This window comes from Rhinatrema bivittatum, chromosome 6 (assembly GCF_901001135.1).
Source record: "Rhinatrema bivittatum chromosome 6, aRhiBiv1.1, whole genome shotgun sequence".
NCBI classification, from domain to species: Eukaryota; Metazoa; Chordata; class Amphibia; order Gymnophiona; family Rhinatrematidae; genus Rhinatrema; species Rhinatrema bivittatum.
This window is the reverse complement of record NC_042620.1, coordinates 313,688,883-313,704,430: the sequence shown is the minus strand read 5'-3', so window position 1 is coordinate 313,704,430 and position 15,548 is coordinate 313,688,883. Positions and strand designations below refer to the sequence as shown.

At 44.1% G+C, this 15,548-nt stretch overlaps 1 protein-coding gene across 2 annotated transcripts; it reads right to left on the bottom strand.

Annotated features, from left to right (window-relative positions):
* Nucleotides 1–901: 901 nt before the first annotated feature.
* Nucleotides 902–15,256, bottom strand: CITED1 (Cbp/p300 interacting transactivator with Glu/Asp rich carboxy-terminal domain 1). Of its 2 annotated transcripts, XM_029607528.1 has the most exons (3): nt 15,124–15,199; nt 3,104–3,217; nt 902–2,994 (listed from the first exon to the last, which is right to left on the bottom strand). In XM_029607528.1, exon 3 carries the CDS (start codon nt 2,975–2,977, stop codon nt 2,468–2,470), a length of 510 nt encoding a protein of 169 aa, XP_029463388.1. In that variant the 5' UTR covers nt 2,978–2,994; nt 3,104–3,217; nt 15,124–15,199; the 3' UTR covers nt 902–2,467. The 2 variants fall into 2 exon arrangements, with proteins under 2 accessions (XP_029463388.1, XP_029463389.1); XM_029607529.1 differs by lacking the exon at nt 3,104–3,217 and having other exon boundaries at nt 15,124–15,256.
* Nucleotides 15,257–15,548: the final 292 nt, after the last annotated feature.

Genomic DNA, 15,548 nt, shown 5'->3' with positions numbered 1-15,548 from the left:
ATCCGACTGAATAGGCTTGAGATAGATTTGGATACATTACAGTTAATGAGTATGCATAATATTTGTAAGCAATGTGGATATCCTAAACACCTGATTGGCTAAGTGTGTCCCGAGAATTGGATTGAGAACTATCTACTCACCTGGCCTGTTCCAATAATGAGTCACCTAGTCTGATCTGCTCTTTTCAGAAGAAAGAATTCAGTTTTTAAATGTCCTCTGGCTTTGGAGTGGAGTAGCAGCAGCCTAGTGGTCAGCGCAACGTGCCCTGACCCAGCAAAGCCAGGGTTTAATTCCCGTTCAGGGACTGCTCAAGGCAAATTAGCTCTCCTCTCTCAAACAAATAAATGCAGGAGTAACCTTATGAACACATAAGGGGAAAAAGTACAGGTCTGCTTCTACAGCCAAGAACAAAGACACATCAAGCAGCGTTGTCCATGTTCAAGAAGGCTCCTCACCCAGTAAAAATGGAGCTGGCAGTAATTTTTGATGGGTTTGAGACAGTTGCTTGGTTTTCTAAATATTACTATCCTTCTCATAAGGCTTGGGGATAACTGCACAGAGCGGCAGTACCCAACTTTAAGAGAAACATGGGGGTAACCTGGACAATGCAGCAGCTAGTATCATAAGGTTGCTAGGCAGCCTGGATGGACCATTTGGTCCTTTTCTGCCGTCATTCATCAGTACTAGTGCCTTTGCTATTAGCCAGCCTGCCCACTTCTCAGCCGGACTCAGCTGAGACATCCTAGACAGAATCAGTTGCTGTTAGCACCAGTGGAGCTACAGCTTCCTGGTTTGTTTATGTACACAGCAAAGTGCAAATCCAAAGAGAAGCCCCAGCTGCATAGCCCTCATAGAAACAGATGTAAAGTGATACCAAGAGGGAACAGCACCTACGGTAGTGTGAGCTACCAATGGCTGACTTTAATAGCAGAATACAATATGTAAAGTCAGGAAATGTCAAGGGCGTGAAATGGGATTAAAACGCCTTAACAGAAAGCAGTTTCATGGTTCCAAAAAGGAGAAATTACACACTGGGGAAACATGAGAAACCATTGGTTGGATCCTATATGCCATCCTTAACCAAAGAAGATAGCCACAATAAGTGTGCATGAGCATGGCATGCAAATATATAGCTCAGGCATCTTTCTGATGGAGATTTTGAAAACCAGATTTGTTTGTGGTCTGTGAAAGGCTCACCTCTGCTATACACCATACTTCCCAGGTCTTTGCATTTACACTGAAGGCAGGAAGTTTAGAATATTGTAAATGCCAACTCCAATTGCTAGGCTAAGCAAAAAAAAAAAAAAAAAAAATTAAATGTGTGATGTTTCAAACATAAGTTTCCATTCTATCACTAACGAAGCTCCATCTGTGCCAAATAGTGACGTGTAAGTTGCTTTGCAACTACTTGGTGGCATCAAAGCACCCACAACCCAGTCACATAAAAATCCAAGTTAAATGCTATTGGATACCATAATCCTCTGTTCACTCCCTTCAACAGCAGTCAATATTTAGAAGAGGCTTGCTTTTTAATGTGGTTGGGACTGGATATAATTGGAATCTTTAAGAGAACAGAGCAATAATATTTCCCTGAGCATATCTATCAGAATTAAAGGTCAAATAACGATATCATCAGGGACAGGTGATGTAGTCCTGTTTAATATCCCCACTGCCTGTATGGACTTGTTCTGACTACAGCTGGATTACAAGTCTTGCATGCAAGCGAGGATGATCAAGATTGTTCATGTGTTTTGTAACCTTGAACAATCTAAGCTCCTGGACTGTCACCACATGATTCCCTATGCTCCACCTCTCTGAAGCTGGCAGCAACCGTTAATACACAACATTAAAGGACAAGAAAAAGATAAATCCAGCTGGATGTATGTGTGTTCATAGCCAGAGTCAAGGTTCTTCTTGTAGCTAATGCAAAGGTTGTAGAAGGTGTTATTCCAGTATTCCAGAGTAACGCCAAGCTCCTCTTTCATTTAGGGTGGATATCCAATCTTTTGCTCATCATTTGGTATCTGAGAGAGGACTCTTGTCCTTTAGTCTTTTCAACGAGAGACACTGAACAGTTATGCAGGAAGCGTGCTTCTTCATTCCATCATTTCTTAGCTGGGCTAGTAGATCATCCCCTTTTGTGGCAGGGGAGGCACAAGATCCTGAGCTGGGGATTCCATTTACCTGCCAGGAGCTAAGACCACAGCACTCCTCACCGCAGCCAGTCTTTGAAAGATAAAAAGGGAAAAAAAAAAACAAATGCTTGAAAGTCTCTAGAGTTTATCAGATGACATATCTGGGATAACTATTTCTAATCTCATTAATAGGAGGAGAGAAAGGGGCAGAAAACAGGTACCAGATCCACCAGGACCTCCTCTGAACAGGTACTGCATGACCTGCCACACCTTGATTCTCTTTTCATCCCTTGTTCTGAATTCCTTTTTTTTTTTTTTTTTTGAAGGGGGAATCAGCAATTTGGGGAGCAATCTGCTGTGAAGTCAAACTCATTCTGCCCCAACCAGAGTTCTGGCAGTTCATTGGCTTGGTCTAGGCCCAGCTCCACCACCAATGACATCAGAACCTCTTCATCCACGGGGTCAGAGTCAATAATTCCAGGTCCATGGTGGGTAGTGTTAGGGGAAGTTAGTGCTCCTGGGCCCAACGGCTGTGTGCCAAAGTTCCAGGTCTGAATGGAGGCAGAGTCCGAGTGTGCAGAAACAGTCACTCCGTGGTACTGGCTGTTGAGTTTCTGCAGTTGCATGCTGGCCAGCAAGTGAGGCGATGTCTGTAGGCTAAATGCTGGGGGCTTGGATGGTTGCGCCATGGAAGCTGCAGCAGATACTATTAGTCCTGTAGCAGTAGCATGAGAGCTCCCACTGCTAGTCTTGTTGGCATTCACACCTGTCCCTTGGTAGTGCAGAATGGTCACAGCTTCATGGTCCTTCATGCTCAAACTGGGATAAACCATAGAACTCATCTCGTGACTGAAGCATCCTAAAAAGCAAAAACAAAATGGTATTAGATGTAGTGTGCTGCAAAGCGTATGGGAGCCACATGCTTTCTACTTAATGAGGTGCCTAAAATAAGGATGCCAGGATCTTACAGCATTAGAATCTGTGGCTTGATGGACTGCAGACCTTTGTGTAACTTTCACATTTGGTTAATTTAGAAAATAGGAAACACACTGCAGAATCTCATCTAGATTTTGATTTTCTGCCTAGAAAAAGAGAAAAAAAATAAATTTATTGACCCCCAGTAAGGCAACTGGAGCAGATCCCTGAATCAACAGCACTAATTCTCACCACCTCCAGCAAAGGGATTTATTTTTTTTGCACTAAAAAGTAGACAAGACATCGCAACATTTCTAGAAACAGTTGTCACTATTACATGTACAGACAGTGGTTGGATAAATTCCTGGAGAACAAAAGGGTCAGTGTGTGCAATTATCTGCTTAGAGGTTAGGTGCTGATCCAGGGAGACATCATCCAAGTCATGAATGCAAGGTTTTCATTGTTTGCTGCCCTTGAATCACCTCCAAGGATCTGCTGTAAACACCTGACGTTTGAGCACAAAGGAACTTATCCATAAGTGTATTTATGGAAAAGTGTTGAGACTGGCTCGGCTGGCAGCTGATTCCAATACTTATTCGCTCAGAGGCAGTGCTGCATATGTGTTGCTTTCCCTAAGTCCAGCTTCACTCCTCAGATCTGCTGAGGAAAGAACAGCAGGGAGGTAACATTTTGGGGTGGGGGGGGAGAAATGGGAGCCCCAGGACCTGGCGAGACAGATTCCAGCAGGAGCACGGTATATGGCTTCTGGCTGAGCTAAAATAGAGGGAGAGCATTGAGAAATACGTGAAGAAACCCTGGGTAATTGCAAATTTAAGTTTGTGCACCAGGAAAGGCTCATACAAAGTCAGCTAGAAACCCAAAAAAAGGAGCAGAAAACAAACAAGCCAGGCCCAACAAAAACAAGCTGTGCTTGTTTTAGGGGGGTAAGTGACAGTAAACATGTGCAGGGTTAGTAAAGTTGTTTTGTTACTGAATGGACGCTGATGTTTCCTGTTTGCAGGACAGCCCGCCAGAAAACATATGAACGTGTACCACTGTAGCACAGAAACAAACCTACAGATACATTGATAGACCGTCTCGAGCTCAGGACACGGAGAAAACAATGGGAATTCAAATGTATGGAAGTGTTTGGTGTGCTGGACCCAAGTCTAAACAGAAGATATTTTTATGTGATCCTGCCCAACATGACATGTTTTCCAGCCATCAACTAGTCTGAATATAGTCTGCTCTTAATTACTAAAATGGACAAACATTTCTACCCCAGACTCAGTTCTGGAGGACTAGCACCTACATCACTGGAAAGCTTATAACCCACCTTATTGGGGGTTTTTCTTAGTCTCTTTAGCACTCAAAAAACAATGCTCCTTTCTCCAGTGTTCGCAGCTTCCACGCTATCGGGCCGATACAGTACAGTGCGGTTCGGCGGAGCACACTGTACCCGCGTTTGGATGCGCATTTGACATGCTAGCTTTACCCCTTATTCAGTAAGGGGTAATAGCGCGTCAAAGGCGCGGCCAAACACCCCCCCCCCCCCCCCCAAAACTAATAGCGCCTGCAACATGCAAATGCATGTTGATGGCCCTATTAGTTATTCCCGCGCGATTCAGTAAGTAAAATGTGCAGCCAAGCCGCACATTTTACTTTCAGAAGTTAGCGCCTACCCAAAGGTAGGTGTTAATTTCTGCCGGCACTGGGAAAGTGTACAGAAAAGCAGTAAAAACTGCTTTTCTGTACACCCTCCGACTTAATATCATGGCGATATTGTCAGAGGTCCCAAAAGTAAAAAATAATTTAAAATTAAAAAAAATTAAAAAATTTAAAGTCAGCTCACGGCTTGCAGGTTGAAAACCGGATGCTCAATTTTGCCGGCGGCCGGTTTCCGAACCCATGGCTGTCAGCGGGTTTGAGAACTGACGCCGGCAAAATTGAGCATCTGCTGTCAAACTCGCTGACAGCCACCGCTCCTGTCAAAAAGAGGCGCTAGGAAAGCGCTAGTGTCCCTCACGCCTCTTTTTACCACGGGCCCTCATTTGAATACTAAATCACGCGCACAGGGGAGTGGCCTGTGCGCGCACTCTCCCGCAACTTTTACTGTATCGGCCCTTCTAAGGAGCTTCAGCTTCTCTTGCAGCCACTGCATGGAGAAAAGACAGCCATTGTTCGGAAAACTTGCATCTTAAAACATTCACCAGCTGTGCAAGAGCTGGATTTGATACAGGGATCTATTCAGTACTTCCGATTTACTTCCTTACTCTGTCCCTTCTAATTGTTTAGCAACTAATGGTCTATAACAATATAAGGTTAAGGAGTTTGTCTGTCTGGAATTGTGGTCCACCCTTAGCTGGATGATTGGCTGATAAGGTCAAGCTCTTAAGTAGTATCAAGGCTTTTGACAGTTGTCCAGCTGCTAGAAAGCTTGAGTTGGGTAATCAGTTTTGCAGAAAGCAACCTCCTTCCCTCTCAAGCTCTAGAATATTTGGGGGCTCAATTCAATATAAAGAAAGGACATGTTTTCTTGATTCCAGAAACAGTTGCCAAAATATTAGATCAAAACAGATTCTCTTAAGGGCTCCCAGAGTCTGGGATTATCTACAGCTGCTGGATTCAATGGCTGTCACCTTGGATCTTGTTGCCTGGGCCACAGCTCATACACATCCCCTGTAGGCAGTGTTACTCTTGTTGGTTACCCCAATCTCAAGATTGCGAGCACTATCTTCCTCTTGCAGTGAGGGAAAATATAACATGGTGGACCTAGTCTCAGAATTTGTTAAAAAGAGCATGCATCTGGAATTTCTCTCATGGGTTTATGTCACCATGGATGCCAGCCTGTCAGGTTGCGAAGACACTGTCTGGATCAGGCAGCTCAAGGGCTCTGGTCTCAGGAGAAGGCGGAAATGAGGGCAATAAGGCTAGCTCTGTTACAGTTCCCTCCCTTGGTAAGGGGAAAGTCAGTAAGAGTGACAATTCAACAGCAGTGGTGTTTGAACAAACAAGGGGGGTCTCTCTGAGGAAATCACTCTCCTCTGCTGATGGAGAGAAAAGAACCTCATTCAGCTATCAGCAGCACATATTGTAGGACAGGAGAACATTCAGATGGATTTCCTTAGCAGGAACCGCTTGGATCCAGGAGAATGGAAACAGTGTCAAGCTACATTTCAGATAATGGACTGCTGGCAACCCACAAGAATGCCAAGGTCCAGTCTTTCAGTTGATGTAGCAAAGTGGATCCAAAGGCATTAAAATGCTCTCATCCAGCCATGACCAAGAAAGGTCACGCTGTGTTTCCACCATGGCCCTTGAAAGGAAGAACATTGAGAAGGTTTTGAAAATTAACTGGTCTGGACTGTCTTGGTGGCTCCAGACTGGCCAAGGAGGCCCTGATATGCAGATCTTCTAGAACTGCAGGTAGATCTGCTGAAGTTCAGGTACAAGAGGTCTTCTGACCTCTTGAAGTCCAGTCAGAGGACCCTTCTCCCTGTTTACTTATGACTCTGCTATTGAGAGGTCACATTTGCAAAAAAAAGAATATTCCTCTGTAAAATTTCCACTTTGTTGAAAGTCCATAAGAAGTCTACCTCTGTGGCATATGTCAGAGTCTGGCAACTATTTGATTTTGCTGTAAGGAGTAGTCAGTTTCTCCATGACAAGCTGATAATTCTGCCATTTTAGCCTCTCCAAACATGGAGAGGCTAAAATGCCAACTATTGCAATGCTCTCCTCCTGGGTCTTACCACCTCCTCCACCACCAGACCATTACAAATGCTCCAGAACTCGGCAGCCAGAATACTGACCAACTCTAGCCGAGTAGCTCATATCACTCCTATCCTCCGGAACCTACACTGGCTTCCAATAAACTTCAGAATTCTACACAAGTCTCTCACCATTATCCATAAATCCATCCATAAACAGCTCCAGCTCGACCTTCAGACCCCTCTCAAGCTTCACACCTCCACTAGACCCATCAGAGAAGCATACAAAGGAACCCTGCAAGTCCCCCCAACAAAAGCCACACTTCACGCAGCCACTAAAGAACCAGCATTCTCAACAGCGGGACCTGCCATATGGAATGCCATGCCCTCTGACCTCAGACTAGAACCCTGCCTCCCAACATTTCAGAAAAAACTCAAGACTAGGCTATTCCTTCAAGCATTCTCATAACCTCAGAAACCTCAAAATGCCACCTAGCCATACCCAGTCATACTCAAAACAGTCCGGCACCCGCTGCCAGTCTAGTTGCTAGTTAGCTTGTCTATCCTTTGTTTTCTGGCTACCTCAGCTTTCCAAGTTCTACCCCCTTGTTTAATATAACTTTGCTTTTCGTAAAATGGTTTGTTTTTAAAGTTAAAGTTGTTTTACCCCTTGTTCTGTGTAAACCGATGTGATATGACATTTGTCATGAAGGTCGGTATAGAAAAGAGTTAAATAAATAAAATGGTCTGGATAAAGGTTTAGCACTAAATTTGTCAGAGGTCCAGGTTGCGGCAATATCCTGTTACTGAGGTAGAATTCGAGGTCTTTCAGTATTGTCCCATCCTGACGTTTTTCATTTCCTTCATGGAGGTAAAAAGGAAGTGAAACCTTAAGTTGATTTTCAAGGCCCTAACTTCTTCCCACTTTGAATCTCTAAAGCAGGTATTTGTTAAGGATTTCTCTAAAGGTGATGGTTTTGGTTGCAATCTATTAGACTAGGTGTATTTCTGTGTTGCAGGTCTTGTCTTATCAAGATCTCTTTCTAGTGTTTTCTGCCAGTATCTTCTGTTTTACCTAAGGTACTTTTTGTTTTTTCATCTTAATCAGATCATTTGTCTCCTGGCCTTTTCCCCACAGACAAGTGTCAGGGTGCGAACAGGTCTTTAAGATTTTTGGATGTCCATCAGGTTCTCCTAAGATGATATTTGTAAATCATATAGATTATTCATGTTTAGAGGTCCTCACAAAGTCATGGCAGCTTCCAAAGCTACCTCAGCAAGATAGATTAAGGAGACACTCTCTTCAGCGTACATACTTAAAGGGCATCAGGTTCCGTCAGTTCTCGGGCCCATTCTACCATAGCTCAGCCTTTCCTATGCTATAACTCCAGAGGACATTTGTAAAAACGATTACTTGATAATCTTTGCATTATATTGTCAAGCATTATTTTTTGCATGTTCGGACTAAGGAAGACACAGCCTTCAAGAATGGTGTGCTTAAAGCGGCCCTTTCTTCCTTCTCCCAGACTACGTAAGTTTTGGTACTTCATGCTTGTCTGCACCGGTCTAGCAGAATAAAGAGGAAGGAGAAATTCTCTACCTGTTAATTTCCTTTAGACCTGCAAAACGAGTCCAGAACTCTCCCAAGAAGCTGGGCTGTGGGATGGTTGAGCAAATGCTTCTTTCAGGTCATATGAAAGAAATTTTTATTTACATGAGTCTTATAAAAAGGTATGTGTAAACTGTATACAGGTTATACCCTATCTCCTAGTTAATGGAGAGGTGGTTCTGTCAGGAGGATCTGATGCTGAACTTTGTTCTGTGTTCAATATTAAGGTTAGAAATGTTTTTAGTGCTTTATTAGAATACTGAGGAATTTTCTGGACTGCATCATGTGTAAATAGCAGTGATGAAGTCACTAGGATAGGAGTTTAAAATAAAGACTGGATAAGACCAAAGATGTGAAGCCACTAGATAGATCTTTCCACCAATTTCCCCCCCACACACACACAGACCAAAGTGGTAATCCTCTGGCTCAAGCTGATCAAAAGTTGTTTAAAATCAAAGAATCATGCAGAATAACCCAACCACAGTTTCCAGGTATCAAAGTTTAGATCTTGGTTTATAAAATGTTATGTGAAAAAAAAAGTACCACAAGCAGAGCTTAAAGTTAATTTAAAAAACAAAGAAATCTTGCAGAAAACATATGTAAATAAGATCAGGGCTGAAAGATAACCACATCAAGGCCTCAGACACCAGATTTTGCCATGTGGTGGAAGAGGCAACAGCGGGACCCTTTGGAAAGTGCTGGAATGGGATAACTGCAGCTTTTACAGCTTTCAGCTTACTGAACCAAGGTGCAGGCCTAAGCATTACAAAAATATAGTCTTCAGCTATGTGATGATCTTGCCAACTTCTTATGGCTATGAATCACACATAGAAGAAGAAACTGCACTTGTTCTTCCCTATTAGACATCTGTCTGCACCTCATAATGCTCTAGGACACCCAGGACACAGGAATTGTGAATACGTCCTTGGTGAAAACTTTGTATCTAGCCATGAAACCAGATATGAAGTGAGTATTGGTCAGAAAATGTCTGCTGATGAACCTCATTACTAGAAGTGAGGATATTCATATGCATCTGGCTCAGATGACATCATTTGCATCCCACCAATCCTGTGTCTATAGATGGTGGTGACATCCAAACATGATCAGTATTGGATCCTATGGAACTGAATATGTAATGAAGTTGCAAACAAAAAAAAAAAAAAGGACCCTGAACTATATAGACAGTTAACATTTTCCTAAAGGATTTTTCCCAGAACTTTAAATTGCTTCAGTTCACTATATCCGTCAACCAAACTTAAGACTGAGTTCCATGCTCAGCATAGCCTGCTCCTCTAATCTTAGAGTAGGTGCCTTGCCAACTTATTCCCTGAAAAAACTTCAGCAAGCCACTCTGTTCCTGCTGGCCATACCTCAGAGATGTCTGGGAAACCTCTGGGTTCTATTTTCCTGTCATTTGCTGGCCAGGTTGCTGGATTTCTGAGCTACACTTCTCAGCAGGAGTGTGACCCACCAACAGCTAAGGGTGAGATAAAACTGGCTTAAGTATCTTTCAGGTGGGTTAATTAGTTTGACAATTGTGTATTCATCAAGTGCAAGCTGACTTGGTGATAACACATTAGTCATTCTCATTTTTCATAACAGTGCTTTGCTTTGTAAACTTTAGAAACTTAAAAACAAAACTACAATTTACCATATTAAATATTATATACTTATGCCGCTACAATTAAATTGATTGTAAGCAACTGTTTCCTTAAAAACTTTAAATTTGTATCAGATTATCAGTTAAATCTTTTAATCACCTATCCTATACTCCCCATCCCTAATGTAAAAGTTGACAGTTTCTTGGCTTTTATGCTGTAATTTCTCTTTAGCAGTTTCATAGTATGTATGATCACACTCCAATCCACCTGTCCTGCCTGTAGTGGCACTTGAACTCTTTTGACCCCTGTGCACAGGAAAAACTAGCAGGACGATACTTCAGACCAGACAGTGGTAGCACACCCCTAAACTATCCAGTGACCCAGCAGACTGTGCATTTCCAATCCTGAAGCAAATGGAGTCCAGAACAATTCTGCAAGAAAAAGATCCAATAATTCCCTGCAGTGTTGTAGAATACAGTTGCTATAGTGTTAGTGGCTCTGGTGTTATGCTAAGTGGAGTTTTACATAAATTTCAAATTCAAAATTAAACTATGCATCTGATTTATATATTTAAAACAAAGCACTTCAGAATGTTTTACATTCACAAGATATAAACACTGTAATAAGTGCAGATCTATAAATCCAATGTTCCCTGGTGCTTAAACCCAAATATGTTTGAGCAAGTAGCATGAAATTCTGACAAAAGAAAGACAGTGTGGTCCCAGCACATATGGCATAAAAAAAAAAAAAGTTGTACTTCCACAGGCAAAAAATAGTGCCGTAACAGGGATCCTGGCATGCAGTGCAAAATGATTTCATGCTGCTCTTTTATGCTCCCTTTTGGTTTAGGAGAGCAACTATCATAGTAGCTGATAAGAGATTAACAGTTCAGTCAATTGAAAAAGCAAACTGAAGGAGAATAGGAAACTCTGAACAAATCTTTACTTTGGTATGTATTCTGACTTTTCAAACTGGTCAGCCACATTAAAAACAGATTACATAGTGGTGATTAGACAAATTAGTGTATTATGTTATAGGTTTGGAAGCATTATATTACAGGCAGTCTGCAAGCATTGTAGTTTGATTGCTAAATATTGGGTGTTTTACTTCAGCAGCTATTTACATTCAAACCAAATGCTGTGGATACTGGATAGGTCATCCAGTTATAAGATATTCCTATCTGAACACATTTAAAATAAGAGAATATGATTTATATACCCAGAGTACGCCAACAGCTTGGTTCTGAGAGTCAGTTAAAAGTGTGCACTCAAAGAAGGGAAATGGTTAAAAGGAGATGTGATTATTATTTAGAACAAAAAAAAAAACACCCCTCAGACTCAAAATGTTTTCAACTTAGTTTAAAATGTCTTAGTTTTGTTTTTTTTTTGCCAGAATTATTTGGAAGTTTACTGGATTGCATTTATTGTTGGCCACCTCAGTTGGTTTCAGAAAGACTATATAAATACCAGTCCACTCTGGGACGGAGTATTAGAAACACATTCAAATTCTGAAAAGTCCTATTTTACACCAAGCCTCTCAGGCCAAAGTTATGCACATTGAAATTCTTGAAGCTTAGAGGTGGCTGGTGGGTCAAAAGGTATCTGGGGTGACGAGTACCATCATCATTGCCTCCCTACCCTCAATTCCACCACCTTGCCCTTTTCCACCTCACCACCCTTCCTTCTCTATTGCCCCTTCTTACCTCCCCTCCATTATCCCCAGTCACTAGCCTTTTCCATTACTTTTTTTGTCTCAAATCTATTTTTGGTGGTGCAATTGCACCAATCGCACTGACACATGGCAAGAGCCTTCAACATTGTAAGCCCCTCTCTGCAGTTTTCCTGAAATCCCAGGACCTACCATACCCAATCACAAGTTCATTTGCATGCATTGGGTTCCAATTGGTACATGCTGCGCATGGCATCATGTGAGAGTAGTCAGACTGGACTAATCCAATTCAATGCATATGAAATAGTTCGTATGGCTTGTTAACATGGGTTCAAGAGATTTGCCAGGAGCCAATAAAATTTGTCAAAAAAACCCCCAAAAACTAATTATAGCAGAGTGTACTGCACAATACTTATTTTAAGAAACAAGACCTGTTCATCACAAGCAAGGGCGTTTATAACAAGGAGCCATTGTAATTGGCCAAGTAAAGCCTGCTCTGAGAAGCCCGAGCAGATTATAAATGGGGAATAACAGATACAAAAAAAGGTGTGTATTACAAGGTTTTAATGCACACAGCCCAGCTGTATTGTGAGACATGAGGTCAAAAGCAGAGTATCTTCAACATTCAGGGAGTGCCAGAAGTGTTAATACACAGGCGGGAGTGCGTTACTACGCTTATAAAAATGCCCCAGGACTTACAAAACAGCCATCTCCTGGCCATTCAAAATATTTGTCTTTGCACAGGCATCGCAGAGCTGCCTTGATGGATGGCAGAGAAACCTCATCAATTCTTTAGGGCTCTGCAACTTTTGGTTCCAAAAGCACAATGTATTGAACAAGAAGTTCCTGCAACATTTCCTGCTCGCCCTTCCCAATACACCGGACCGTGGTGGAAGTGGCGTTGTGTTCCCTTTCCAAAGACAAAAAGCAAAGCCTTGGAAGGAGAAAGTCTTCAGGCTTGGTTTTATCATGATGTGCCCCTATGGCTAAAAGCCAAGCCCTCCCACAGGAACTGGCCCCTGGGCACTGCAGCAATGGACACTGTAGTGTTAATAATATACTGGGACATTCCTGGCAGATCCTCCCTACCATGATATATTCTGGGAATGTCGTATTGAGTAAAGTAGCGTGCTTACCGCTTTACGTCTCTTAAGGTATATAGAAATGAGGGCTGTAGGCTTTCCCTTTTATATGGTCTATAAATATTTTTTGATAGCTTTCCACGACTATGCTCCCTTCATCGGGGCAATACAAACAACCTGATAGAAAGGAGCCTGGTTGTGGAAGGCTAGATTTTGACATAAAGACATATCATGTTAGTCCAATGAAAGACGATCGCCTACTACTGGTTTGTTAACCTTTTTTTCTACTACTCGGTAAAAAATAAATAGATAGATAAATAAATAAACAAATAAACTCTTGAAGTAGTTTAGGATTGAAGCCGATCAGATTGATTGCATAGAATACAAGTGAACAGAGACCCCTGCACCTCCCTTCCCATGAGTGCATTTCCTCGGGACGGCACTGCAGGACCCTCTACAGAGGAGGAGTAGGGGGCGGACAGCTCCAGGCGTTGTTCTCCATCACGGAGCAGTTGAAATGCAAGCCCCGTTATTCGCGGCTCTGTACTTTTCCAGGGGTAGCACGTCCCCCGTTTTATCGGCAGGCATGGCTCTCGATGCTATGGACGGTGCTGGTGCAGTCCGAGGGCGGCTATAAAATGAATGCAAACCCTTCGCGTAAGCTTCCGACAGTCTCCGCTCCCCCTCGCTTGTAACGCCACCTGCCCGGTCAGGTGTTAGTACAAATCGGGACTGGAAAAAGCTGGCATGAACACCTTTCGGACAGACCCGAGAGAACTGCACTCAGCTGGCCGGATACGCCAAAGCCCTTTTCCAACCTAGGCAATAAAAGCGCTCTGGTAGATCTGGCCGGGTTGATGCCGGAGCTTTGCTGAGAAAGCTTCGCGTCCTGGGTCCGGATCCCCGCCCACGCGCGAGAGCTTTTCCCACTGATCCGAGTCAAACAGCAGAGGGAAAGGGAGTTTAGCTGCGGGCTCGGCAGCTTTCAGTCCCAGGGACTGCGCTTGGGATCTGTGCGAAGTTAGAAACCCTCCCCGTCCTCTTCCCGTACTGTCGCACTACCCTGGGGCCTGCTCCCGTCAGAGTCCGCGGCTAAAAAGGGCTTGCACGCGAATTTTAAACTGGAAATCAAAGAAGACCGGAGCTCTCCCTGAGGGCGAATTTTTTTTTTTTATTTATTTTTATTTTTGTGAAGGGCAGGCCACCCAGAATTCTAAGCTGTAGATGCTCTGTTAATTTCCTTGCTATTATTGTGCGCATTTCGAAGGTCAAGGACGAAGTGTAATGTATACGCAGGGGGGGGGGGGGGGGCTTTCGTTTTCAGTTTTTATTTTTTTTTTTATTGTTGGGAATTTCATAGTTATAACAAAACAAAAAAAGAAGAGTGGAGAAGAAAGGACGTGGTTATAAAACACAGGAGAAAAAAGACCGTGGGAAAAATCATTTTTCCATTGATTTTTGTTGTTGTAACATTGAAAGTCCCAGAAAAATAAAGTAAAAGAAAAAAAAACCCTGAAAAGGAAGGTCCCCATGTATAAAATGCCAGGCATGAAGTTTGTGTCAGTGTGCGCGCACTGCTTCGCCCTTCCACCCATGCAGCGATGCGAGGCTTCCGCGCCTCTGTAAGGCAGATCTAGCGAGAGCTGTCCCCAGACTGGGAGCCCCGATCTCTCCCCTTCGGACCTGTGCGCCCGAGGTGTCAGGGACCCGGGGGGGTCACCTCTTCCAGGCTGCTCTTTTTATTAATGCTCGGGGGGGGGGGGCATTAGGTTCACTCCTAGGAACACTAAACAACAAAAATAGCCTAAAGTTTAAGCAGCTTGGCCTTTTTAAGCCGGTAGTTATTTTAGATTTAGAATAAGGAGAGGTCGATTTCTTACAGACTTTACTTCTGGATCGTCAAAGGGACCAAGCGGCTCTGTGCTTGGAGAGCAGACCCCCCCCCCCCCCCCCCAGTGAGACCCCGGTGCCCGCGGAAGCTCCCATTAGATGCCCCTCTCTTTCTTTAAAGCGCCTGAAGAGTTGTTGCTATGACCGGTACCGTCATCCTTTCAAGCATCGCCAGTTTAGCAGACAAACTTGGGTTTACTACCACAGGTACACATTTGGCCCCCTCTCCTCCCACCCTCACTGCCTTCAAAGCAGCACCCGGAGTTGGTGGCTCTCTGCAGCCCGACAGATAAGGGCAAAGTATCGCGCAATGACAGACGCACGAACTCGGGGCAAGAGAGTACCTTGGAGCGCGCAAACTTTCCGCCGGTTGTTAAATTTCGAGCAAAAATCCCCCTCCCCGAAGACGCGCTGTAGGCGGACGGTCCCTCCCAGCAATGCAGAAGAAAACAGATATTTCGTACGAACGAATCCGCCCCGTTCTAGGGAAGCGCGGCTGAGCCCCTGACTTACCAGCCTCAGCGGGAGAAGGAAAGCCGCGCTCGGCTGCAGAAGTTGCTGCCCGATCCCCGGAGCCCCCCCCCCCCCTGGGCTGCAGCCACCTCCTCTTCTTCCTAGCGCCTCCCTCTCAGTGCGGGTCATGAAAACCTGCAGCCCGGACATCTCAGCTCCACCCCCGGCGCAACGCTTTCTCGCCTTATAAGCGGCCGGGCTCCGGCGGAAAACGCGGCCTGGAGCGCCGGCTGGGGAGCGGGGCCGCTCAGCAGGCGCGGCGGGAGCCCGGGGGCAGGGCCGCTGGCGCCAGTGACGTGCAGGATGGAGGGAAAACTCCCCCTCAAATGAAGAAGGCTTTTTGGACATCAGTGAGGGAAATTGTCATTTTTATTGGGGGGGGGGGGGGGTCTCAGTTTTCCCCCGTCCTCTTGCATACGCGAGAG